This window comes from Hyaena hyaena, unplaced genomic scaffold (assembly GCF_003009895.1).
Source record: "Hyaena hyaena isolate Hyena2069 unplaced genomic scaffold, ASM300989v1 scaffold_10, whole genome shotgun sequence".
Lineage (NCBI taxonomy): Eukaryota > Metazoa > Chordata > Mammalia > Carnivora > Hyaenidae > Hyaena > Hyaena hyaena.
The window spans coordinates 6,078,184-6,105,469 of NW_024080642.1; the positions used below are offsets into that span (position 1 = coordinate 6,078,184).

General features: G+C 44.2%; 1 protein-coding gene across 1 annotated transcript in view; it reads left to right on the top strand.

The window, feature by feature from the left end:
* VPS53 (VPS53 subunit of GARP complex) overlaps positions 1-27,286 on the top strand; it is a 135,037-nt gene that overhangs the window by 55,626 nt on the left and 52,125 nt on the right. The window contains exons 11-13 of the mRNA XM_039253311.1: positions 1,028-1,169; positions 15,663-15,764; positions 22,965-23,059. Coding sequence (XP_039109242.1) covers positions 1,028-1,169; positions 15,663-15,764; positions 22,965-23,059 — 339 coding nt within the window. The remainder of the gene's footprint in view (positions 1-1,027; positions 1,170-15,662; positions 15,765-22,964; positions 23,060-27,286) is intronic.

Consider the following 27,286-nt stretch of genomic DNA (forward strand, 5'->3'; position numbering starts at 1 on the left):
TTCAGTGACTTGCAAACCACCTCTGTCGAAAGTGAAGCCTGCAGGAGCACAGAAGGGCACTCAAGCCACAGATGTGTTGTGGCAGCTAATGCCCGGGCTGCTGCTGTTGCAGCCAGGCTCCAATGTGGGAATTTTGGCTACAGTCCTATAGATACATGATTTTCAAGTAATCTCAGTGGCCCTTGGTCTGATTTTGCCATTTATGCGTATGGGAAGATGATCACAGCCCAGGACTTACTAACTGCTCTCTGGTCATTGCCCCGTATGGCTCCCCTTCCAAGACAGCCCTGAGTGCCACGGCAGCCTCGCGGGTGGGGACCACCGCCACACGGACGTGTCACTTTTCACACAGCAGTACTGGTCTCTCCCGTGGCTCTCCAGGGTTCCCAACCTCCAGTTGAAGGGATGATTAGTGAGCTGTCAGAAAGAGGGAGCTTTGTAATCCAGTAATTAACAACTTGTGACATTGCAAAAAATACGTGCATTTTTGTAAAACACTAAGTGCTTTGTAGATATTAGTAATGAATTATGGAAAGATCTAAAAATCGTTCTAACCGTGTAAACAAATTGATCTCCTTGATTTATTTATTTATTTTTAATGTTTTATTTATTTCTGAGAAGGAGAGAGACCGTGTGAGCAGGGGAGGGTCAGAGAGAGAGGGAGACATAGAATCCGAAGCACACTCCAGGCTCTGAGCTGGCTGTCAGCACAGAGCCCGACGCGGGGCTCGAACCCACAAACTGTGAGATCGTGACCTGAGCCAAAGTCGGACGCTTAACCAACTGAGTCACCCAGGCGCCCCACCTTGATTTATTTTTTGACTAGTGGATAATTTCACCTTAAAAATTCTTTTTTAGAGTATGTATTTCTAATTATCCCCCGAGCGTTAAACTTGGTTGGTAACAGACTTTGGGATTTGAAACGACCACAGACTTCCTGTTTTTTAATATAAGCTACAACCCTTTACTTTATCCTGTCTCGATTGATCCATTCTTTTGACAGCAGTCTTACCTCTTTCTCTTGAAGGACAGAACTCGCCAAGATTATGCGTACCAGAGCCAAGGAGATTGAAGTGAAATTGCTTCTTTTTGCAATTCAGAGAACAACTAACTTTGAGGGGTTTCTTGCAAAACGCTTCTCGGGGTGTACCCTGACGGATGGAGCTCTGGTAAGACCTTCCCGAGGGAGGCAGGGGCGTGACCTCGGGGCTGTGTGCTTGGGCTTCACGTAGTCTCTCCTCCGGTGGTTGCACCCGGTGGCTCGAGTGCTCGATCCCCATTCCAGATAGTTCGCTAAACTCATGTGAGTGTGGCACAGAGTACTCCGTGGATTTGGTGTTTCCTATTGTGCAGGACTTCATATCTTTAGAATGTTCTGTCACCGTTTTACAATGTTTTGCCCCATTTTACAGACTAGTACTTTTGTGAGTCATAGAGGCCTCACTTACTCACTCACAAACACTGTATTACTCTATCAGCTGTTGAGTTTTATTACAATTAGGGTATGTTTTTACTTTAGAGTTTGTTCTTTTTCTTTTTCTTTTTTTAATGTTTATTTATTTTTGAAAGAGAGAGAGAGAGAGCGGGGAAGGGGCAGAGAGAGAGGGAGACACAGAATCCGAAGCAGGCTCCAGGCTCTGAGCTGGCACAGAGCCCGATGCAAGGCCTGAACTCATGAACCGTGAGATCATGACCTGAGCTAAAGTCAGTTGCTTAACGGACTGAGCCACCCAGGCGCCCATAGAGTTTGTTTTCTCAATGCCTCTGGTGAGCAAACCAGGTCAGTGTGTCTCTGTAAACCTCAAAGCCAAGTATACAAATCCAAGTGTCAGAGAACCACTAAATGATAAAAACACAAAGGTATGCACACAGGCCACTTGGGAAGGTGGGACGTGGTGGTGTTAGTTAGCATCACTTAGTGTCTGTGTAACCACTGTGTAAAAACCACTGAAAACCCAGCCTCCTCGCCAACACTTGAGTATGCTTTCTTCAGACTTCCTACCCATGAAGAAACCAAATTGTTATGTTTTATGTAATTTCTATTCACATTGTTGCACACATGCACATACACACACACAGACTTTGAGCTCCATGCATGCAGGAATCATGGTTAATTCATTTCTGTTCCCTAGTTATTCAGAAAATACACAGACCTTGTGCAGGCAGGAGTGAGGGGAAGGAAAAAAGGAGGAGGGAAGGAAGAAATCAAAGTTGAAAGAGTCATGACTTTTAACTTCCTTTGAAACTGGTAACAACAGAGAAGTGATGTGACTCGGTAGGAAAACCCTTGGACCGACAAGTCAAGGGACACTTGTGATCCAGTCCAGACTCTGCTAGAATTCAGGGAGCAGCCTTCCCTGTTAAACGAAAAAAGGAACTACCCTTCAGTAAGACAGCGCTAGGGGAAATAAACAAGACATCAAATCCAGAAGCCACAAGGAAAAGTACTAAAAGGTTTCACAATATAAAAAGAATGAAAGAGACCATTAACATAATTAAGGGATAAACAACAAAGTAGGAATTAAAATACAGTTTAAGCTATAAAACAAATGATTAATAGCCAGCATAAAAGAGTTCTTCAAAATTAATAAGAAAAAAGGCAAGTAACCAATTAGAAAAATGAGTACAGAGCCTAGGAGGAAATTCATCGAAGAAATAGTTGGCCAGTAAACTTGAAAAAAAATGGAAGAGGATACTAATTTTCTTACATCAGGTCGGCACAAATATTATAAGACTACCAACACAGGATTTCAGTGGCCAGTATGCAAATCAGTGCAGCCTTTTTGGGGAGCAAGTCGTCACTATGTAATTGAAAATTTAAATGCACTTGCCCTGTGAGGCTGCAGCTTTACATCTAGACATGAGGTCTGTAAAAAATCTGCACATGTGTCAGAAGATGTACCAAGAAAGAGGTGAACTGCAGCCTTAAAAGGGGAAAAAATGTGGAGGTTTCTATAATGTTTATCATTCAAAAGTGATTACATAAGATATAATATAGCCGCTCTGTGGAATAGCGGGAGAATGGGGGCTCGATCTAGATGTGCCATCATAGAGAAGCAGCCCCTCACGTATGTTGTCAAGTGGAAGATGTAAGCTGCAGCCCAGTACATATGGTGTCATTCCTCTCAACGTCAAACACAAAAAGCATGCTTGTGTCTGGGAACGTGTAGGAAGAAGGTCTAGGAGTGACAGCCGTGGCTGCCTCTGCAGAAGGAAGTTGGAGTGACAGTGGGTGGAGGGACATGGAGGTTTGTTGTTGTTGTTCATTCTGGTATTTTGTTTGAATTTTTCTTATACAAATGCATTTACACAATTTTATAAAATACTTCTTCTATTTACATGCTTTAACAAAGTTATTTTTCAACTTTTTTAAATGAGGGAGATGAGCCAAAACAGTGACTTCCAAACTGTTTCTCTTAACTCTTTAATACTTTAAGTTATGACGTGGAACCCGCAAGGAATAACAGCTGACATTTTTTGGACACGCACCTCGTGTCTGCACTGTGCTGGGTGAGTCTGCTGGCAGCCGGTCATTTGCCTCATCAGCCATGGCGGGGACGCGCTGTATTCCGTTAAAACCTACCGGTGGTCATACAGCTGATGTAACTGCAGAACCAGCTGCTCAGAAGCAGGGATGTAAGAGCAGAGATTGGGCCTGGAGTCCGGTTCACCTTTCACCTCCACTAGCTTCTCTGGCCCCCACTCCTTCGGTCCCAATATCCTGGGGCTTCAGTAAAATCTCCTCTTTGCCTCCTTGTAAGACCTGCCTTAGAGTAAGTGCATCAGGAACTGGTCCCTGGGCACCTGGGTGGCTCAGTCGGTTGAGCGACCGACTTCAGATCAGGTCACAATCTCACAGTTTGTAAGTTCAAGCCCTGCATTGCAACACTCACTTTTTTGGTTTTTAGGATTTTTTTTAGATTTTATGGGGGATAGCACCTGGGTGGCTCAGTTGGTTACGCATACAGCTCTTGATTTTAGCTCAGGTCATGATCTCGCAGTTCGTGGGTTCGAGCCCCACATCTGCTTCTGTGCTAAGAGCACAGAGCCTCCTTAGGATTCTCTCCTCCCCTTTCTCTGCCCCTCCCCTGCTCACGTACATTCTCCCTCTCTCTCTCTCTCTCTCTCAAAATAAACAAACAAGCTTTTAATAAATTATTTTTTTAAACTTTTTAATGGTTTTATTTTTTTCCTGAGAGAGGGAGACAGCATGAGCAGGGGAGGGTCAGAGAGAGGGGGAGACAGAGAATCTGAAGCAGGCTCCAGGCTCGGAACTAGCTGTCAGCACAGAGCCCAACGCGGGGCTCGAACCCACAAACCATGAGATCGTGACCTGAGCCGAAGTCAGACGCTTAGCCGACTAAGCCACCCAGGTGCCCCAGAAATTAATTTTTTTAAAAAGAGAAGATTTTTTTTTAATAACCTCTGCACTCAACATGGGACTTGAACTTACAACCCCAAGATCAAGAGTCACCTGCTCCAGGTGTCCCTGTAACACTTAGTTTTAAGGCAAGACTGTAAGGCCCTATCTACTTAGGGAAGTAAGATATGAGGACCCATAGAGCACTCTTTCCATACTTAAAATATAAAGGTACATATGTATATTCCTCTACTTGTCACTTCCTGTTCAAAATTGATTTCTTTTTAGTAGTAAGGGAAAAAATAAGCAACGAAACAAATGAAAATGCCCTTAAATAAAGTGCAAGTCACAAAAGGAAATAATAGGTAATAGACATGTGACTTGTCTCCTGAGAAATCTTTGGTTGACCTCATCCGGATATCCTCCTGTTGGCCCTCCTCTCTGCCCCCTCCCCCCGCCCCCCGGTCAGGTTTCTGGCCTGGTTTCAGAGACTCCTGCAGCTCTGGGGTTCGCACTACAGAGGTCTGCTTGGGCACAGGAGGCTTAAGCATTGAACACAGACCCCACCTGAGAGTGCCCCCCCACCGCTCACACGTGGCTTCCAGCCGGGCAGGGTCAGGGGAGCCAGTAGTCCAGCTGGCTGCGGGAAACCGATCCGGGTGAAGGCTGCTAGAATGACGCCAGTGCCACACAAACCCCTGTATTGCACCGATCTTCTCCTCCTCTGGCTGGGCCTACTTCCTGCTGAGTTTGTACGTTTAGGGGGCTCTGGGATTACAGGGAACACAAATGGCCCCGCTGTTTCTGATGACCAGGAGAGCCTGTAAACTAGGAGCTATCCCAGGATGGATCGCGCCTCACTTGTGCTAGGAAATGCCCCCCAGGTCCAAAGAGGCAGAGTAATGTGGGGACCAGGAGGGCCCCCTCTGGACAAGGTGAGCCTAATGAACAGGATGGCCCCATAGAGACCATGAAACACAGGGAGGGGCTGTGTGAAGACCACGCTTTTGTATAGACAGTAGGTATAGGAATGTCAGAGTGGCATTTGGCCCACCGTAAGCACCTTTTTCCTGTCTGAGGGAGGAGAGGGCTGGGGGGTGCTTGTCTCTCGGGGCAGCATGGCCCCTCTCCACTGTCTAGGCCCCTGGACTGCAGTCTTCCAGCTCCTGGCAGGTGCTGCACTCTGTGGGGTCGGCCATGGTCAGGTGGGAACATTTTTTTTTTTTTTTTTTTTACCAATTTCTTCCCTTTTTGGTCTTCTATTTTGGAAATGTTCTGGCTTGATAGATTTATAAATTTCTCCAATTATTCATTTGTTGCTTCTTCTGTCAAGTTTGCAAAGAGTTTCAGGTTACAAATCCTTGGCCATAAAGTCCTGCTGAGACCTAAGCTCTTTATTCATCCCTCTCGATGGTCAGCTGTTTTTCCCACAGACTTCTCAAAACCATTCAGCCTGTTTGGATCAGACTCATACCCTGGACCATTCTTTGTCCCGGTTCTCATGACCCAGCGACATTCTACATTCCAAGTCCTGACAACGCCTCCTCCATAACCTTTAAGGATTTTCCCTTAAAGATTAGTTTCTAGAAAAGGCACCTGAACTCCCATGGCCTCCTCAGCAAGGCAGGCTGGGTCTTAGAGAATCGATTCATCGCAACCCTGCCTTGGAAATATGTAAATGCTGTGTTTCTCACTGTCGGTGACGTTCACCCTGAGCCTGATCTCCCGTAACCTTGCTGGGACTCAAGTGGCACCACACCTTCACCTCTGTAGCCTGTAGGCCTCAGTGGCAGGGCCACTGGTGGATTAGTCATGGCCACTGACCATGTCCCAGCAAACAGTGCTGAGGAGGGCTGGGCTGGGGGTCCAAATGGCCTGACTCCCCAGTCTAGCTGCTAGGCACCCCACCTGAAGACTTGTCTCCTTACCCCCTCCCTGAGCTGTCTTGGTTTTTGGAAAATCTTTTGTGGTCACCATTTTATTTTAGGGCATCAGAATAAACTAGAAAATAAACCCATGTATATCTTGATAGCCTGTAACATATGCCAAATTTCATAGAAATTTCAGTGAATTCCTTGCAAAGTTATGAAACAGATAAGTCAGCCAAGGAGTCAAGTTGACCAATGACCCTCCCGGGCCCACCCATCCCTTCTCACTGTGTTATTCAGACCCTTTTAAGCCCCTTGCTGACTAATTAACCATTAGGGTGAGTAGTAGCAACGATGAACTCACCTGGAAGGACCTGTCACAGTCCAGCTCCCCTAACTGATCACTGTGATATGTCATCTTTGGCTCTGTTTTGACAGATGCCACTTTGACATCTGTTAGAGATGTAGACTGAAAGAACTTAAGGACAGGGCTTATCTTGTTTTACAATGCTGGCCCTAACAAAGTTAAGGCGTCCTGTGCTGTAATTTACTGGAGGAGGTGAGGTACCACTGCTTTTTGCTAGTTGCCTAAATCCTGGCCCTTAAGGGGGATTCAAAATACTCCATAAATTAGAATGCCTGGAAATTAAAAGCAAATGTCTGGATGTGATTTAACTGTACCTAAATGCGCCACAATCTATAAAGAACTTAATCAAACTCAACACCCAAAAAACAATCCAGTGAAGAAATGGGTAAAAAACATGAACAGACAAGAAGACATGCAGATGGCTAACAGATGCATGAAAAGATGCTCAGCATCACTCATCATCAGGGAATTACAGATCAGAACCACAATGAGATACCACTTTGCACCTGTCAGAAGGCCTAACATGAACTACTCAGGCAACAGCAGATGCTGGCGAGGATGCGGAGAAAGGGGAACACTTTTGCACTGCTGGTGGGAATGCAAACCGGTGCTGCCACTAAGGAGAGCAGTATTGAAGTTCCTCCAAAAATTAACAATAGAGCTACCATATGACCCAGCAATTACACTGCTATGTATTTATCCAGAGGATACAGAAATGCGGATTCAAAGGGACACATGCACCCCAATGTTTATAGCAGCACTATCAATAATAGCCAAATTATGGGAAGAGCCCAAATGTCCTCCGACAGATGAATGGATAAAGAAGATGTAGTGTATATATATACAATGAAGTATTACTCACTGATCAAAAAGAATGAAATCTGGCCATTTGTAGCAACGCAGATGGAACTAGAATTTATCATGCTAAGCGAAAGAAGTGAGAAAGACAAATACTGTGTATGTTTGCATTCGATGTGGAATTTAAGAAACCAAACAGATGAACATAGGGAAAGGGAAGGAAAGATAAGATAAAAACAGAGGCAAACCATAAGAGACTCTTAAATATAGAGAACAAACAGGGTTGCTGGCGGGGAGGTAGGTGGGGGGATGTGCATGAAGGAGGGCACTTGCTGGGCTGAGCACTGGGTGTTATATGTAAGTGATGAGTCACTAAATTCTATCCTGAAACCATTATCACACTATATGTTAACTAGGATTAAAAAAAAAAAAACCCACTATACCAACATGCATTATTAGTGAATCAATTAGATTTGAGCTAAACATTACATTTAGCCTCTGTGAAAGCAAAGTAGATTGGGTTAACTGGCTCACTGAGAGTTTTTTAAAATAAAATTTAAAAATTTCCCATTGCATCAGTTGCCTTTCTAAATAGAATCATCCTTCGGCTTATAGGGGTCATTTTAATATACATTTATACTTGCCCAGTTTTTTTAAATTACATGATAAACATACAACCTATAGGTGGAATTTTTAATCACGTGGCTTGAACATCAGAGTGTTCACAGAAGGCTCACTCTGTTAAGAAAGCCCACACGAGGCAGCTTGCCCTCTGCCTCAGTCTTCCAGCACCCTAACAGCTGCATCGGGGGCACTGCGCATGCGGAGGCAAGGACTTCGGTCCCGAACGAGGAGATAGCTCTCCTCTGAGGTTTCAAAACATTTTATAAATGCTTTATGTGATGCTAAAGGAATATATTCCTTTGAGTAACATCCTGAAAGGAGATTATCTTCTGTTTATTTGTTTCTGAGAAGAGAGTAATACATGGTCAAGACAGAAAATGTAGAAACTATAGCAAGAATGGAGAAGGGGAAAGAAAGTCACTTGTTTTCCTCTCCCTCAGATGAAGATTTGGGGTTCATTTTATACAATTGAAATTGGACCTTTTAAAGATATTTTTAAATTGAAATACAATTCATATAATAAAATTTTACATAATACATTTAAAGTATACAGTTTAGTTGTTTTTAGTATATTTATAAGGGTATGCCAGCATTCCAGGTGTGCAATCCCAGGACATTGTCATTGTCCCCAAAAGAACCTTGTCCCACGACAGCAGCCACTTCCGATTTCTCCTCCCCTCCACCCCGGCCCCAGGCCACCACTAATCTGTTTTCTGTCTATGGATTTGCCTATTCTGGATAGTTCATATAAATGAAATCTTACATACAACATGTGGCGTTCTGTGCCTGGCTTTCATCACTTAGCATTGCGGTTTTAAGCAATTCATCCATTGGGTAGCAGGTATCAGTATTTCAGTCCTTTTCTTTTTTTAATGATTTTTTTTTAAAGTTATATGTTCATTTTGAGAGAGTGAGTGAAAGCAGGGGAGGAGCAGAGAGAGAATCCCACACTCGGCATGGAGCCTGACTCAGGGCTGTATCCCACCAACCATGAGATCATGATCTGAGCCGAGATCAAGAGTTGGCCGCTTAACCCACTAAGCCACCCAGGCGCCCTTCAGTCCTTTTCATGGCTAAATCATATTCCATTGCTTGGGTATGCACTTCAAGTCATTTATCCGTTAATAGGCATTTGAATTGTTTTCCCTTTTTGGCTGTTACATTGCTATGAACATTCATGGGCCATTTTTTGTGTAAATATGTTTTCAGTTCTCTTGGGAGTTTACCCAGGAGTGGAAGTGCCAGGTTACATGGTAACTCTATGTTTAGCTTTTTTGAGGAACCATCGTTGTTTTCTCCAGAAGTTGTACCATTTTACATTCTCACCACTTGCCTAGGAAGGTTTTTGCCACGTTTTTGCCAGTAGTTACTATTTTTTGTTCGTTTGTTTGTAATTGTTACAGCCATCCATGGATGTACAGTGGTACCTCATTGTGGCTTTGATATGCATTTTCCTGGTGAATGATAACACTGAACATATTTTACAGGTGTTTACTGGACATCTTTAGAGAAACATCTATTCAGGTCCTTTGCCCATTTTTTAATTGGGTTGTTTGTCTTTTTATTGTTAAGTTGTGGGAGGATTTTCTAAAACAATATTTTCTAGATATATTCTATCATATGTCAGCTGCATAGTTTGTAAATATTTTCTCCCATTCTGTGGGTTGTCCCTTCACTTTTTTGATAGTGTCCTTTGATATATAAAAGTTTTCCATTTTGATGAGATCCCACTTGTCTAGTTTTTTTCTTTTGTTCTTTGAGTTTTGGTGTCATCCCCAAGGTCACATTTACCTGTACTTCATCCTAAGAGTTTTATAGTCTTAGCTCTTATATTTAGATTTTTGATCCATATTGAGTTTGTTTTTATATACAATATATAAATACAATTTTTTAATGTTTTGTTTATTTTGAGAGAGAGTGTGCAAGCACATGTCAGCGGGGTAGAGGCACAGAGAGAGAGAGAGAGAGAGAGAGAGAGAGAATCCCAAGCAGGCTCTGCACTGTCAGCACAGAGTATGATGAGCTTAATCCCACAAACCATGAGATTGTGACCTAAGCAGAGATCCAGAGTGGGACATCTAACCAACTGGGCCACCCAGGCGCCCTGTGATGTGTAAATGCAATTTAAAGCTTACTTTTCTTCGTATGTCGTATCAAGTGGTGTCTTGGTCAGTATATGACATTTTGTTACATAGATGGCCCAGAATTTCCCTAACTATCCTTTCCTTGTTGGATCCTCAAACACTTGTCATTTTTTCACTATTGTAAATAAGGCTACAGTGAATACAGTTTTGTTCACATTGGAGATTATTTTCTTATGATACAAGTTGAATGGTTACAGGGCCAAAAAGTATTTAAGATAGCCTCTGTTTTTTTTTTAATTTTTTAAAATGTTTATTTACTTACTTAGAGAGAGAGCACAAATGGGGGAGGAACAGAGAGAGAGGGAGACACAGAATCCACAGCAAGGATAGCCTCTGTTTTAAGCTGCTTTCAGTATTCTTGTCTCTTACGAATGCACCTGCTTAGTCCCCCCGCACTGAGTCTTGATGTTAGTGATAGTTTGTTAAAATTCAGAAGAAATAGTTACTCTGTTTTCGTGTAATTCATGGTACTAATGTACAGATGCCTGGTGTTAGGGGATAACTCTGCCAGATTAAAAAAAAAAAAGGCACAGCAATCTAAAAATGTTTTTTCAGAGTAAAACATGCTTCACTTCTTGAGGTACACTCTCAACGGAATTGAAAATTCTCCTGTGTTCTTACAAACACTTGTATATGAATGTTCATGGCAGCACTATTTATAGTGGCCAAAGAGTAGAAACAACCCAAATGTCTGTTAATGGACAAATGGATAAGCAAAATATGGCATACCCATACTGTGGAATATTATTCAGCCAAAAAAAAAAAAAAAAAAACAGACTAAAATACTGACACATATTATAGGATTAACCTCAAAAACACTATACCAAGTGACAGATGCCAGACACAAAAGGCCACATGTTATATGATTCCATTTATATGAAATGTCCAGGATAGAAAAATTTATAGAGATAGTCAGTAGATTAGGAGCTGCCAGAGATTGGGGGAAGGGGCAGAGTGCAAGTAATAGCTAATGGACATGGGGCCTCCTTTGGGGTAAAAAAGGTTCTGGGACTAGATAGTGATGATGGTTGGCACAGCGTGGTAAAGATATGGAAAATCACTGAATTACAAATCACCAAAAATGGTGAATTTTATGTTAATTATGTATCACAATTTTAAAATACTAAGCGTTTGAGAAAATACTGAGTTTAGTTATAAATCATCTTCACTCTTCAGATAATTTGTCTACCAAAAAAAGGAGAGAGAAGAGAGAAATAGCTTGTTAAAACTCAAACAAAATAAAATATTTTTAAAGGACAACCTCTTCCTTCTTAATTATCCTAAATCTCTCTCCCCAGAAATGGCCACTGTTTAATAGTTTGGGGTATATTTTGAGACCTTCCTACAAGCATGCACAGACACACACGCACAGGTTCTTTTGCTTCATCTACGGAAAATAGAAAATGTTGCCCATGTGTCTGAAGAGGATTTTAATGAGTGTTTCCCATCCGACCAGGATTTATTCACCAAGGTTTTCGAGGTCCCTGTTTGTGCAGAGCCTGAGAAAAAAATGAAAAATTGAATCAGACAGGTGCCTATGGTCTAGTGGGAAAAGGAGTCTGTGTGTGACTGTCACGGTGTAAGGTAGGAGCATGGTGTACCAAGAGAGCTCCCAGTGGTATTCAAGCAGGTGTGCAGAGCCCTCTGTTTACAGGCCTGTCACCTGGAGCTTCCAGGCCGTCTGTTTAAGGACACATCAGGAGTTGGACTGGAGTAAAGTATTTATGGAATAAGAAATACAGAAATTGTGTAACTTTCATCTTATAACTGAAAGCTTTCTCCTCCAGGGAGAGGAAACAGATTAGTCTTAAATTTCAGAGTTCCTTCTCTGGTAATTTGAAGTGTCCCGCGCGGGCCTCAGAAAAGGATTTGTGCAGGCCGACCCACATGCGGATATACTTCTGAGTAAAGCCAGGTTCTCTCTTCCCAGTAGTAAATTAGACAGGTTGGCCGGCCTGCGGACCTTATTGTTTTGGAGGTGTTGGGAATCCCATGTGGTTTAGTTAGTAGGAACTAACTTTCTATCTGAAGAATTTTTCTTTCCTGTATGGACTTGAAATCAACTGTGATCATGGCAAAAAGAATAGATTCTTGTAACATTGGAAAGCCAGTGGTGTCTTGGCAATTTTTTTCTTTGTTCGTTTTATTTAGCGGCCCCAGAGCTCATGGAATCTGTCATTTGAGTTATTTCAAATCTAAACCCAAACCTGTAATTCTTTATGGCCTATGACAGCTGCAAAGCAGCAACGAGAAGCGTGGTGTGGTTGGCTCTGACAACAGGTCTCTCCCATAGAAGGCTCCGTTGTGCTGGGGATCAGGATCGCTATGCTTTCATCACAGCAGGTGAATCTGAGCACCAACCTAGCCCTCCAAACAGCAGGAGTCTGTATCCGCCCCTCAGGGCTTTCTTGAACAATATTTACCGATTGGGATACTTTGAGGGCTTCTCTGAAGGCTAGGGAGAAATTCAGAACCTCGGCCTGCCTGTGCCTGTGTAATTTGATGGACCCATCAAATCCTATTTGTGATTAAAAGGAATTCTTTGTTTTTAGTTTATTTATTGGGGGGTTGGGCAGAGAGAAAGGGGAGAGAGAGAATCCTAGGCCAGCTCCACCCTGTCACTGCAGAGCCCAATGCTGGGCTCGATCTCATGAACTGTGAGATCATGACCTGAGCCGAAATCAAGCCTAACCGACTGAGCCCCCACCCCCCTGGGCCCCACTAAAAGGAATCCTTTTTGCCACACTTCTCAGCGCTGTGCTGCCACTTCTTTCCTGTCTCAGAGATGCTCCATTGACAGGGGCACAGCCACAGTTCAGCCCCATTAAACACTGATGAGAGCCCCCACTCACTGAGCGCTCCTAGGAGCCAGCCTTTGTGTTTAGCATGTGGTGTACATGTGTCGTGCTTCACAAACACGGTCTCATTTGGTCTTGACGCAGCCCTGCGTGGTGGGCATCGGTATCCCTTGCAAGGGAAGAGCCGAGACTTGGAGGAGCTAAGCGGCGTGTCCAAGTGATAGAGCCTGGACTCAAACCCAGGCGATGGTGACAACAGCCACATGGTTGCCTCGGCCAAAAAGTGACTGATCCTTGATTCCTTTCTTTCCTTCACCTGCATTCACTCTCTCAACCAGGCCTCTTGGCTTTATCTCCTAAGTACGCCCTAAATCTGGCTGCCTGTGCCAGTCTCCACAACATTAGGTTAGTCCACCCCTGTATCTGTCTTTGCCCGGAACCCTTAAACTGGTCTTCTCGCATTACAGTCCACCCTCCCCATAGCGGTGGAAGGATCTCTTAAAAATCTAAACTAGATCATATCACTTCCCTGTTTAAAACCCCCAGCGACTGCCCAGCTGCAGTGCAAAGAAAATCTCACCTTTCCCACGGCCCACGGAAGTCTGTGATTGGGCTCCTGCTACCTCTCTTTCCTCACATCCCCTGGCCTCCTTGCTGTCCCTCAGACTCACCAGGCCGTTTCCAGGCATTGCACGAGGTCCCTTGCTGATAGTGCTCTTTCCAGATCTTTGCCTGACTAGCTCCTTCTCATTCAGGTCTCTGCTCAAATATCACCTCCTTGAAGGGGACTTGTCTAATCACCTGTATAAAGAAGCACTTAGAGGGGCACCTGGTGGCTCAGTCGTTTGAGCACTGACTTCGGCTCAGGTCATGATCTCACGGTTTGTGGGTTCGAGCCCCGTGTCGGGTTCTGTGCTGACAGCTCAGAGCCTGGAGCCTGTTTCAGATTCTGTGTCTCCTTCTCTCTCTGACCCTCCCCTTCTCATGCTGTCTCTCTCAGCATGAGATGATGTTAAATAAAAAACATTAAACAATTAAAAAAAAAAAAAGAAATATTGTTTGAAAGATACATGGCTTTCTAAAAATAACCTAATTCTAAAATAAACTGTTTCCGGTTAACTTTACAGGGACTTTTTTTTTTCCCATAGCAGGCAAAGCAGCCAAAGTTTGGAGTGTATAAATTTTAAATGTTTGGTTGGTAGTTAGACCATATTGTTTCTCAGCAGGATACCATAAAAGTCATTGTCCCACTAATGGTTACCTTAAGCTAATGCATCGATCACAAGGTTTTTTTCCATATAGTCTTTATCTAGCAACATAACAGCATCCAAGTGTTTGGACCGAGAATGAAGTAGTTTACGTGAGTGTAAGCAGAATGGGCTTAAAGCCTAAACCAGACACCGGTGTGGTTTGTGCTTTTTATGTTCAGGTTTTTTATATTTTTTTGGATTGTTTTTTGTTATTTTGTTTCATTCTTTTTTTTTTTTTTTTTTCATTTTCTTGTATCTTCAGCTGATATCCTGATACTTAACAAAGTCGTTCACACTATAGTCCATGTGCTGTCCCTCCTGGCTTACGGGGTTAGTTCAAGTTGCTCCTCTGATATATATGAAAATGTCACATTTAGAAACACCCTCTCTACCTGGCTTCTTGTCTCCAAAGAGGCATTCCCTGCCCCTTCCCCTCACCCCCAGCACCAGCCAGTCCCTCTTCTCCTCCTTGTCCACTTAGTTTTCTCTCTGCTAGGACTCCCAGTGTCCTGGCATAAACAACATCTTCAGGTCAAATTTGTAAAAAATTCTAAGAGCTGCCTCAATTCTCTTGTTGCACTGGAATTGTCACCAGTGTCCCTTACATGTGTCATGGGCCCCTTCTCGAGAAGCCTTTTGCACACTTCCTCACATCTGATCCTTCAGGTAGTCCTGTACCTGCGACCTCAGGCCGCAGTGGCTGAGGGAAGTTAGGTGACTGGCCAGAGCTGAAGAGTTGGAGCCAAAGCCCGTACCTTGTGCCTCCAGCTTTCCCGCTAGCCTGTGTTCCCACTCAGCAACATATTTTAGAAGAGTGTTCATCATCCGGACCTGGGAAGTAATTTCTCCCCAGGAGATTTTGTTGTGCTTGGTGTAATGGGACTTATTTGGGAAGGGACTTCTGTCTGTAATCTAGAACACATAAGACTAGTTTTATAGTTTGTTCTTGAATTCCAACCCGTCCAGCATTTTGATTCATTCATATTCAGGGAGCAGCTAGTCAACGCCAAGCACCAGATAGAGGGTGAGGAAGACAGACATGATCCCTGTGATCATGGACTCTGGTGGGGATAAATAACTGGGCAGTTGCAGTAGTTTAATGAATACCTGGGTAGGGGACATACTGGGTGGGATGGAAACATGTAGCAGGGCAGCTAACCCAAACTTGACTGATGGGAGAGGCTTCCCAGAAGAAGGGACTTCTAATTTGAAGGCTGAGGATGAATGAGAGTTTCAGCCAGATTGGGATTGGGGTGGGCAATAAGGTTTTGGAAAGATGGAAAATAGTTTGAAGGCCAGGAAGTGAGAATATGCTTCATGTCATCTCCATTCTTGCTTGTTAGATCAGATTTCGTGATTCAGCTGTTGGAGAGACTAGAAAAAAAGCAGATCAGTGGCGAAAGGTATTGGGGATATGCTCAGATGATACCTCTTTCTCTTGCCTTCCTAACAGAAAAAACTTGAGTCTCCGCCCCAATCGACCAATCCCTTCCTGGAAGATGAACCAGCACCAGAGATAGAGGAACTGGCGATAGAGAAGGGAGACTTAGATCAAGTAAGTCCGGTTTGCATCTCCACATGCAACCTACCTCATGTTTGCTTCCGAGTGTGGGTCTGCTCGCTCCAAATATGGTCCTTTGGCTCTTGACCACCTGCAGAGATGACAGCTTTGGTGGCCTGAAAGAAAGCCTTTATCTGAAGGTGCATTCTGAAAACTGAGTGGAAGCACCCATCCTGCCCATCTCTGTTCCCCAAGAGCGCCCCCTGCAGGAATGACCAGCACGCACAAGCCTAATTGGCCCGAGCAGTGCGGCGGTTGGAACCCCTCCTTGCCTTGTTCGTCACCTCCTGTACCTGCCAGCCTAGCCCTCAGTCATGTCCACGTCTGGCGGCTGTGCCAGGGGCTCTGCTATCCCCCGTGAAGTTAGCAGCACCATCAGCTAGGCGAGGTCTGCAGTCAGTGTAAGCCAAGCCCTTGAGGTCTGGAAGCCATCGGGGCAGCTTGGAAACATCCAGGTGACCAGTGGCATATTTGGAGAGTTACTTTTCAAGGCACACTAACACTTTCATTTCCTTCGGATTTTCTGTCCAACTCTAAATTTCCTCTCCCTCCATCCTATAGCATGGTGTCCCTGCTTCACTGCCATTTTACGGCAGAGCGATTAGAGCAATAAATCCGACCTCTTCCTGTCTGGATTAGCGAGCCTTCTTTTTAATTTTCTACACTTGGCTGCCCGCGGGTTATTTTATAGTGTTGTTTTGCTCTGGGCACCACTGAAAGGGAGGCCGACTGGGAAGTCCGGCCAGGGAAACCTGTAGCCACGCGCTCTGCAGCTAACCCTGCACCCCCAGTGCGACGAGGGTCGCTGGACCATCGTGGTGGGAGCCAAGAGAACAAAATTTCCAGGAGCAACTCCGAAGCGATGCAGTAAAGTGTGTCTGGTCCACCGATTAAATAATTGTAATAATGTGGATGCTTCACATTTTCATGGGCTTTATAGTCTCAGAGTCTTGTGCATGCTCTGTTCCACTTCCTCTTCCCAACCCCCGTCTTTCTTTTTATAGGATTTTATATGAATGTAGTGCGTGCAGCTCAGAGAGGTCAAGTGATTTGCCGTGGGGTACAGAGTTTGGGCGTGGAGGAGCTAGCACTGAAAGCAAGGTCTCGAAGTCAGAGACTAGAATTCATTCCTTTCCTGGAGCTCTTTTGCTTCACCGGGGTGTCTCAGTGAAAAGTGGAAGACACAGAAATGAACCCCATGAACACAGGGGGATATATAAACTGAAAGGATACCTCACGGCTATATCCCAGAGATCGGTGGGATTAGGTATAACTGATTAAAGCCGTCAGCTCAGCTCGTGTGGGAGAAAGCAGGTTTCTTCTCACTAAAGAAATGCATCTCTCACATTTAGAGGAAGGACCTGGATAGGAAGAAGTCTGGATGTAGAGTTCATTTTTCTGCTGTGTCCTCCACCCACACTATGTTGCCTGCACCCTTTGCATTTGCTTTGGGTGGTAGTTCAGTTTTCAGGGCTCTGTGTCTTCCCAGTGCTAGTGGCCACCATGAAAAGTTATCCCTTTACCCAGTCATCGCCAGATGTCATTAAACTGGATTATGACACAGTCCCCATTACTACAAAATCAGTTTGGTAGATACGTATGATTTGTCTCCCTCATGGAGGCCAGAGGTTGTTGTTGTAAGGACCAGGGCTGCTCATTCCCAGGACACAGATATGGGGGTAGAGCAGAGCCGGAGTCTGGTCCGCTGTTAACACTGTTGACCATGTGATAGGTTTTTACTCTTTCTAGACTTCCCTAGTTTTTTTCATCTTTAGAGAGAGGCTGTGATTTTCAAACTATATTCCTAGGTTTCACATCACATGTCAGTGTGGGGAGCTGGGAGGAGACCAGTGCTCCGAGTCCCTCCAAAACAGAGTAATCCTCTTCTGAATCCCATCTCTCATGGAATTCTTCCAAACGAGGGGTTTGAGATCTGTTTAAAAAGAAAGTACCAAAAACCCCTGGACCAGAAGACCCACCTGCAGTTTCATTGGCCACTACTTGCTAGCGAGGACATGTGTACACCAGTGACTAAGGCCTCCTCACATGCCGTCCCCAGCCTCCCACGGCCTCGCCGGCGCTTGCCTTGCTGGTGGTCCATTAGGTGGGAGCTCCAGGATTTCCGTCTTCCCAGTCCCTTCCTGGCTTCTGGAGTTGGGTGCGCAGGAAGCGCAGGAGCCCCGTGGGGCCTCGGGGAGGAAGGCCACAGGATGCTAGGGGTGAGCCCAGCCCGCGGCTGTCCGGGTTACCTAACCCACTGCGTCACTGCCTAGGTAGACAGTTGGCCAGCAATGTGGAAAGGCCCCTCCCCGCTCGCTCCTGGAGCGTATGCTGGTGAGAAAGGAGAGTGAACTCAAGAAGAGGTATTTAGTTTGAGCAGTTGCCAGCCTACTTCCAGTGTTAAAAAACAACATCTGAAAGGGGACTGAGGGTGCCCAGAGACAAAGAGAGAAGAAATGAGGAATTTCTGGTTTAAAAATGTACCCTTCTGGTGATCAAGCAGTTAGATTTCATCTCTTTACACTGGATAGTAATAAAAGGAAATGGGGCCAGCTGCACAGCTCCTGACTGTGACAACAGTAACCTTCTATTAGTCCATCTAACTCCGAGAGGAAATAACTTAAACATCTGCGGCTTCTGGACAGAATTCACACACTCTGAAATGGAGCCCGAGTGCTACTGCTAAATGAGTTAGTGTGTTCTTTAAGCTGAGAATCAACCCTTTGGGGAGCTGGCCAGTGTGAAGGGAGACGCCAGTTTGAGCTGAATTCCAGCACCTCTTATCTAAATAGGAGCACAGTCATAAAGCAGCTACAGGCCGGAGGCAGCCCTGTGGACAAAAGGCAGAAAGGAAACTTCGGGCAGCCCCTCCCATTGTTCCCCTTTTGCTTCCAACTCACACTAAAAACGCTGCAAGGGACCTGGAGACACGGTGTCAGGTCTCCCTGCCCGGAGCGGTATTAGGGGCAGTCACCTGCTGTAGTGTTGGGGCGCCTGCGCGGTCTGATGATGTTCCGTGGGGTCCGAGTGTTGTTCCGTGGGGCCTCGTCGAGCACATTGTGCCACTTTGTAAAAAATCTTTATATGTTGGGGCGCCTGGGTGGCTCAGTCAGTTAAGCATCCGACTTCGGCTCAGATCACGATCTCACGGTTTGTGAGTTCAAGCCCCGCGTCGGGCTCTGTGCTGACAGCTCGGAGCCTGGAGCCTGCTTCAGATTCTGTGTCTCCCTCTCTCTCTGCCCCTCCCCAGCCTGCGCTCTGTCTCTCAAAGATGAATAAACATTAAAAGAAATTTTTTTTAGGGGCGCCTGGGTGGCTTAGTCGGTTAAGCGTCCGACTTTCTCTTAGGTCATGATCTCGCGGTTCGTGGGTTCGAGCCCAGCGTCGGGCTCTGTGCTGACTGCCAGCTCGGAGCCTGGAGCCTGTTTCAGAGTCTGTGACTCCCTCTCTCTCTGACCCTCCCCTGCTCACGCTGTCTCTCTCTCTCGCCTAGAAATAAATAAAAATATTAAAAAAAATTTTTTTTGTGTTTTTAAATAATTATGAACTACATAAGTAGTTGCGGAGTACAGAGAGGTCTCATTTACCCATCTCCCAGCCTCCCCCAGCTGCAAAGGCTACTGTAACTGTAGTGCGTTACTCAGTCTGTGCAGTTGCTTCTAACCCCCATTTTGCTCAGTCACGGAGGTCTGCATTTCCCCACACTGTTGTCCCCCAGGCTGTTCGAACATTGGTAATGTGGCATTGCTTGAGTGCTCCACAACACTCTCTGGGGTTATCTGCCAGTCCGTCGCCACCCATCTCCCAAGCTTTTTGTCATTATTTTTTACTTTTTAAAAAGCAAATACCCGGGGCGCTTCGTTGGCTCAGTCGGTTAAGCGTCCGACTTCGGCTCAGGTCATGATCTCACAGTTCGTGGGTCAAGCCCCGCGTCGGGCCCTGTGCTGACAGCTAGCTCGGAGCCTGGAGCCTGTTTGAGATACTGTATCACCCTCTCTCTCTGGCCCTCCCCTGCTCATACTGTCTCTCTCTCTCTCAGAAATGAATAAAACATTAAAAAAAAGAAGAAAAAGAAAATACCCAAATTAGAGAATAGTCTTAAGAATATTACAAGAACTCTCAAATATCTTTCATTTGGGTTTACCAATTGTTAACATTCTGCTACATTCACTTTATCGTTTCCTTTTTTTCCCTTCCCACTCCTCTCTCCCTCTCTCTTCTTCTTTCTCCCTCTCTCCCCACCTTCATCTCTGTCTCTATCTCAAGACAGTTTGTTAAGTTAGCAGGTATCGTGTCCTTTACCTCTAAATATTCCTGTGTGCATTTCCTAAGAAGGTCATTCACTTAAATCACCACAGATCAAAATCAGAAAGTGTGTATCAGTACAATACTATTATCTAATTTGTAGAGTTAAATTTCATAATGTAGCCATTCTAAGGTGATAAATTAAAATGTGTCAGTAATTGGAAAATTGCACATGAACTTGGAAACAAAACCAAATTCAAAATATACACATTGATTTAAAACATGACAACATCTAGGGCACCTGGGTGGCTCAGTCGGTTAAGCATCTGACTCTGATTTCAGCTCAGGTCATGATATCGTGGTTTTGGGGATCGAGCACCGTATTAGACACTGTGCTGTCAGCATGGAGTCTGCCTAAGATTTTCTGTCTTTCTGCCCCTCTGCTGCTCATTCTCTCTTTCTCTCTCAGAATAAATAAACTTTTTAAAAAATTAATTAAAAATATGACAACATTCTCTATTATATAATTTATATTCCACTTTGTAATTACCAGAAGGTATCCTGCAGATGTGTGAATATTTTTATCAAGGGAAGAAGATATAAATGAGGGGGATAATTATAATCCTTATAATGATTATATTTTATTAATAAAAAGGTACTTGGGTGTTGTGATTATATTTTCTAGTTCTAAAATCAGGATATCTAGTCTTACAAAAGTTAGACAAATCAGATTTGTCTATTCATTTAAAAATCACCTTATTGGAAAGAATAAAATAATAAAAAATAGGTAACTAATGTGGAAAATGTAGAACAGTTAGGTAAGGACCACCCCCACGCAGCCATCATACCGTGTCGTGGATCCGCCATGTTAAACTGATGGACATGCGGGAGAGGTTCCAGGGGCACCTGTGAAATGAAGTGGAGCTTTGAATCCCACCAGTTCAACTTTCATGAACCCAGTCTTGGGAGCCTCTTGTAGTCTTAGCCTAAGACCTGACTTTGGCAGTGGCTTTGGGATGAAAAGGGAAAATAGCCCAGATTTTAGGAAGGAGCAGAATTTCTAAAAATCTTGCAAAACAAAAACAAAACACCTAAAGACAGGGAACTCTCAAAAGGTGAAAGGGGAAGAGAGCTAGATATAAGATTGAATGGGATATGTCTCCAGTTGACATTTAATTTTTGGTATTCATATCCAATTTTTACAGTTGCTTTTAACCATTAGAGTGTTTTATTTTATTTTATTTTTTTAAAGTAAATTTTATTTTTTTTAATATTTTTATTTATTTCTAGGAGAGAGAGAGAGAGAGAGAGAGAGCGTGAGCAGGGGAGAGTCAGAGAGAGAGAGGGAGTCACAGACTGAAACAGGCTCCAGGCTCCGAGCTGGCAGTCAGCACAGAGCCCGACGGGGGGCTCGAACCCACAAACTGCGAGATCATGACCTAAGCGAAAGTCGGACGCTTAACCGACTAAGCCACCCAGGCACCCCTAGAGTGTTTTATTTTTAAAAGTTACTAGAAGAAGGGAATCATTCTTTCTCCTATTAGGGGCTCAGCTTTTTCTGTATTTATGAAAAGATATTAACAGCTCAATTCAATAAGTATGCTGTGGGTGTCAGTTTATGCCCAAATTGTATTCTAGTATGAGCCCGAGCAAGGCCTCAGGGTCCTTTCACTGGTATTTGACAATAAATGGAATTGACGTTTTTTAGGAATAGAACAAAATATGTAGGAAGAGATTTGCTTATTTTTTAGAGATTTTTGAAAAGGAATTAGAGAGCAAGTATAGTTTTTAAATGTTTGCCTACCTACATGGTCTGTATGTCAGTGGTTTTTAAGTATCAGTTGGGGACCAGTGCTAGCCCTGTTTTACACTGGTCCAAGCCAAAAAATAAAGACACAGCTGTCTGTTGCCTGCCTAGCTAGCAAGCTGATATAGGGTCACCAGCTGTCTGAAAAGGAGGGACTGCCCTCTTGCTGCTATGTTCTCCCTATAAAATGTTTGGGTATAAAATACTCTTTCTTTCAGGAACCTACCGAGAATGAAAAGTAGCAAAATAAAAAGTCACCAATGCTATATTGGTCCCTTACACTTCTTTTTCTTACATTTACTTGTCAGTGAAATTCAACAATCTAGGAACCACTGCAGGAAAGCAGTGCTCTAACAGAAAGAATTCTAGTTTAGGAGATGGGAAGCTTCCCCATGTGCCTTTGGGCAGGCCGATAGAACCCTCTGAGCCTTCCTTTCTTCAGGTGTAAAGTAGTAGTAATAATTCCTACCTTGAGGGTTGTTGTGAGGAATAGATGAGATGTCACTTCATGGCAAAGTGTTTGGTCTGTGATAACCATCAGTAAATGGAGGCTGTCAAAAATAGATCACATGGGGGCACCTGGGTGACTCAGTTAAGTGTCTGACTCTTGGTCTTGGCTCAGGTCATGATCTTACGGTTTCGTGAGGTCGAGCCCCGCATCGGGCTCTGTGCTGACAGCATGGAGCCTGCTTGGGATTCTGTCTACCCCTCCTGTGTGCTCGCGTGCTCTTTCTCTCTCTCATACTTATTTGTTAACTTAAAAAAAATAGATCACATGAAAACACTTTATACCTTTTAAAGCACTGTATAAATATAAGGTGCTATTCTTAGCTAGGATTTAAATTTTTAAAACATCAGTAAGATGATGAATAGCTTCCAAATCAAAAGCGCATGTGTTATCAGAGTGGCAGGCAATCTTTCACCATAAAGGCGGTCAGTGATGCTAACAAAGCTGGCTCCTTGTCTGCAAACTGGCCTGAGTCATAAGGCAGGACCTGGTTCTGGTTTAGTTATATTGAGTGCTTTTTATCTGTGTTAGGAGTGAACTTTGAAGGAATGTTTTCTTTGAAACCGCTTGAAAACTTGAAAAGATGGCTCTAGTGTAGGTTTCTTTCTTCTTATTTTTTTCTCCTTCTTTACAGCCAAAGAAGCCTAAAGCCCCAGACAATCCATTTCATGGCATTGTTTCCAAGTGTTTTGAGCCTCATCTTTATGTGTATATCGAGTCCCAGGACAAGTGAGTGATGAACATTTTGCTGTTTTCTACTGTGTTTCCCCTCCCCTGGTCACGGGTGGGCCTCCTAAGGGCATGACTCCTTCCAGAAGCTGCAGGAGGGACTTGGCATGGTTCCTGTGACCCCCCCCCCCCCGCTGGAAACCTACTAAGGATATTCTTTATATCTTATGAATGTTATCACTTACTGTGTTCATAAATCATAGAAGCCTGAGTTTGACTCAAATAAGCTCCCAAATGGATCCCAACAACCCCTTCCCCTGTGGGCGCTGAGCGCTTATGTAGTTGCACGTCAGCCCACAAACCTTGACAACGTTAGGCACTGGAAACCAGAGAAAGAAAGCCTAATCTGTAATATATTTTTGAGTATCATTTGCTGAAGTTTTCATTGAAAAATAATGTAGACTTCACAGGAAAGCTATAAAAAAATCTTCATATATCCTTCCCCCAGAGAATGTGACCATTTTACATAACCACGGTTATCAAAATCAGGAGGGAATCGCTGTGGCATGAATGTCCATTTTCTGGCCTGAGATCCCATCGTGCATTTAGTTGTCAGGTCTCTTTAGTCTCCTTCAACCTTGAATATACCTCCTCAGTCTCCTGTTAGTCTCCCATGACCTTGACACTTCACAGAGCACTGGCAAGTTATTTTCTATATTTGTCCGATGTTTGCGCTTGATAAAATCCAGATTATTGCATCGTGGGCAAGTATACCGTAGAGGTGATGCTGTGTCCCTCTCAGTGCGTCGTAGCAGGAGGCACACTGTGCAGACCTGTCCCCTCACTGGTGGTGTCAGCTCTGATCACTTGCTTTGGGTAGTGCTCACCAGCTTTCTCTGCTGTGCAGCTACTGTTTTTCTCTTTGTAATTCATAAGCATCTCGTGGGGGGACACTTGGGGACTACGTAAATATCCTGTGTCTCCTCACACTTTGCCCACTCATTTTGACATACTTTGATGATTCCTGCCTGCAGCAATAATTTACTGTGGCGTCTGCCAAATGTTCATTTTCTGTTTCCATCATTTCTCCTGTATTAATTAATTGGATCTCTTCTGTAAGGAAACGCCTCCCCTTCTCCCTGCTGTGTGTGTGTGTGTGTGTGTGTGTGTGTGTGTGTGTGTGTGTGTGTATTTATGTCAGTAGGGACTGATGGATTCTTGCTTCCTTTTATGGATGATCAGCCATTTAATGTATATACTTTTTATGAACTCAGGGGCCCCCAGGACTTTTCCAAAGCAGCCCACCGCAGCCAAGTTTCCTCACAGCCAGGGAAGTATGTTCAAGCTCCAGTGTCCATAATTCACGCAAAGGAGGAAGACCCCTCCCCATCCTCTGTCCACAGCCAGAGGAACTATTGAAGCCCCTTCCATACGGGAAGGCAGAGTTTGGAAAGGTCAGGTTTCTGGAGACAGGCTGGCCTTGTAGCCTAAAGAACGCACTTGGGAGGACCAGACGATGGCTCACGCAGGGAGTGCAATAGCATTTGAGAAGTTCTCAAGAGTTCTCTGGGAAAGTGTTTAGGTGCTAAAACTTAGTTCTTTGTTTTTTGTTTTGAATCCTCCTGTTGTGGGCTAGCAAATTCTCATTTCCAAATATGTTTTGGAGGTAAACTGTAAGATTAAGAGACAATTTCAAGTGGAATCACTGCATGGAACATTATCATTATTCACCTATTTGGTTTTATAGATTGAGTCTACTCTTTTCCTCCCGGATTACAGAAAGTTTCATATTAAAGCCTTAGAAAATAAACTTTGTAGAAGAGCTTCTATATTAACAAAAACAACCTCCTGCCCCCTCCCCCCCAGCAATAGTTACTTTTACGTTTGGCCTTGTAAAGCCAGTCTGCCCCTCTATCCATTGTGCTCATGTCCGAAGGCACACAGAAAGGCAGTCATTAACTATTGCCATTTGCTCCTTTGAAACACCCTGTTTTCTGTGTAAAAAGTTTTTTTTCAGGATGTTAACAGGCCCCCTCGAGGGGCAGGGAGAAGATCAGTTGTTTGCCTATTAGAGTAACAGGTCTTAGACCACTTGGATGACTGTTTTTGGACAGAGCCCCGTCTTCTCTCATTAACCCAAACTCTTCTTTTTAAGAAGGTTTCAGAGCTGCCGGTCCCAGGTTTAAAGTGCATATATCTGAGACAACCACATACTTGCCCCAAACCTACCCGGTCTAGAGAGTCATTTTTCTGACTTATTATAATTCTGGTATCTACTTTTCTCACGTGGCCTTGATTCATGTAAAGTGTACTCATTGTTCACGGTATTTCGGGCTGAGAGCCAGACCTCCCTTCATCAGGGACTCTCCATTTCTCTGTGAAAAATGAAGTGCTGGCCGTTCAGCCTGCCGTTTGGCCTCACGCGGATGTTTCCACAGCGCCAGGGAAGCAGCAGAAGCTGCCGGAGGAGAACCGCGTAGGCTGTGCTGTTGTTGCTCCAGAATAAGCAACAGAGGCTTGAAGGAGAAACTAAGAGTTCAAGAAATCCATTTCCTCATCTTTTAAAGCAGAGAATCAGGCAAAATAATGCCTAGAGCTGTGGTGATTAACCTTTTTTGAGTCATAGATCCCTCTGAGAGTCCGATGAAACTGTAGGCTCTCTTGCCAAAAAAAAAAGAAAGAAAGAAAATCACATGAACCCACACACTATCATGAGTACAGTTTCAAGGGATTCTACAAAGCCCTTTCTCCCTTCTGTCCACGAGTCCTCAGCTGGGGAAGAGACTCAGGTGGGGACCGATCTCGTACATATTACATTTTTGTAGCTCTGACTCAGAAATCTGCAAGGGAGGAGAATCTTAGACCATTCACAAGCTCCCAGGTGGCAGAGAGCCAGCGCAGTGCTCTGGAGAGAGCGTGGGCCTGGATGCCAGACAGACCTGGATTTGAGTCAGAGCTCCTCACTCACTAGCCTGGGACCTCAGGCGTGGTACCTGACCTCTCTGAGTTTGTTTTGTCCTCTTTACAGCAAAGTCAGTAATATTCCCCTCACAGGATTAATGGTGAGGATGAGTTGAGATGACATGTTGGCATTTGGCACAAGTGGTCTTATTCCGGACTCTTAAGCAGTTGGGTGGCCTGATCAGCATTGCCAGCTTTTCGTGGGGCCTGGCATGGGGTCTGCCATCTCCTCTCCCCAGCCTCCCTCCTGCCTAAGGAAAGTTCTGGCAGCGCCTGCCCTAACCAAAAGCCAAACAGTAGTGGGAGGACCGCAGAGCCAGCACCTGGTGAGGGGGCAGGAAGCAGGACATTTCCCACAGCCATCTCAGCAGGCTGGGCAAAGCTGTCCTTCTGTGCATTGGGTGGCTTCCTCCAATTTTGTTTATGTTCAAGAAGGAAGTTAGTATAACTTTTTACCCTTGGGAATGTTGTGTTTTTCTCTGGCTGACTCTTGGCAATTTCTCTATGTAAACACTGCCTTCAAATTGTAGGCAAGAGGGCCCCAGTACCCCTTAATACGCCAGTGTGCATTTCCTACAAATAAGGGCACAGTCTACCTGATCACAGTACACCTGCGAACCTCAGGAAGTCACCTGATCCACCATTACCGTTTAATTCGCGGACTCCATTCCTCTTTCCCAGCCATCCCAATGAGGTCTTTTCTGGACCCGAATCTGCACCAGAATCCTAGGATGCATTTATTTGTCCTGTCTCTTTGGTCCCTTCCATCCAGAAAAATAACTCATTCTTTCTTTATCTTTCACGACCTTGAAATTTTTGAAGAGCACAGGCCAGTTAGTTTGTGAAAGACCCCCTCAGTCTGCATTTGACTAATGTATCCTCATGATTTACGATTTATGCAGAAGTAGTGCCGGATTCTTCTCAGAAATTCATGTCAGGAGGCACACGGTGTCAGTTTGCCCTACAGCTTGTGGCGTTCATCGTTATTACTTTAGATGGAGTCTGCCAGGTTTCTCTATTTATTAATAAGTCATTAATAATTAATAAGTGTCAGGAGAAACGTTGAAACCACATAAATAGTCTTTTTCTCATCTTTCACCTCCCACTGCTACTTGCCTGAGTCATTTATTCGTAAGATAGTTGCCAAATGATCATTTTTCTAATACCACCATTTCTTCTACATTATGAGTTGGCATTATATTTTAAGAAAAAGCTTTCTCTTTTCCTCATTTATTATATCAGCACGTACGCATGGATTCCTATTTTATTCAATGGGTTATAGCCTTTATTACCTTTTTTTAAGCTTATGTTGGAATAAATTTAAAC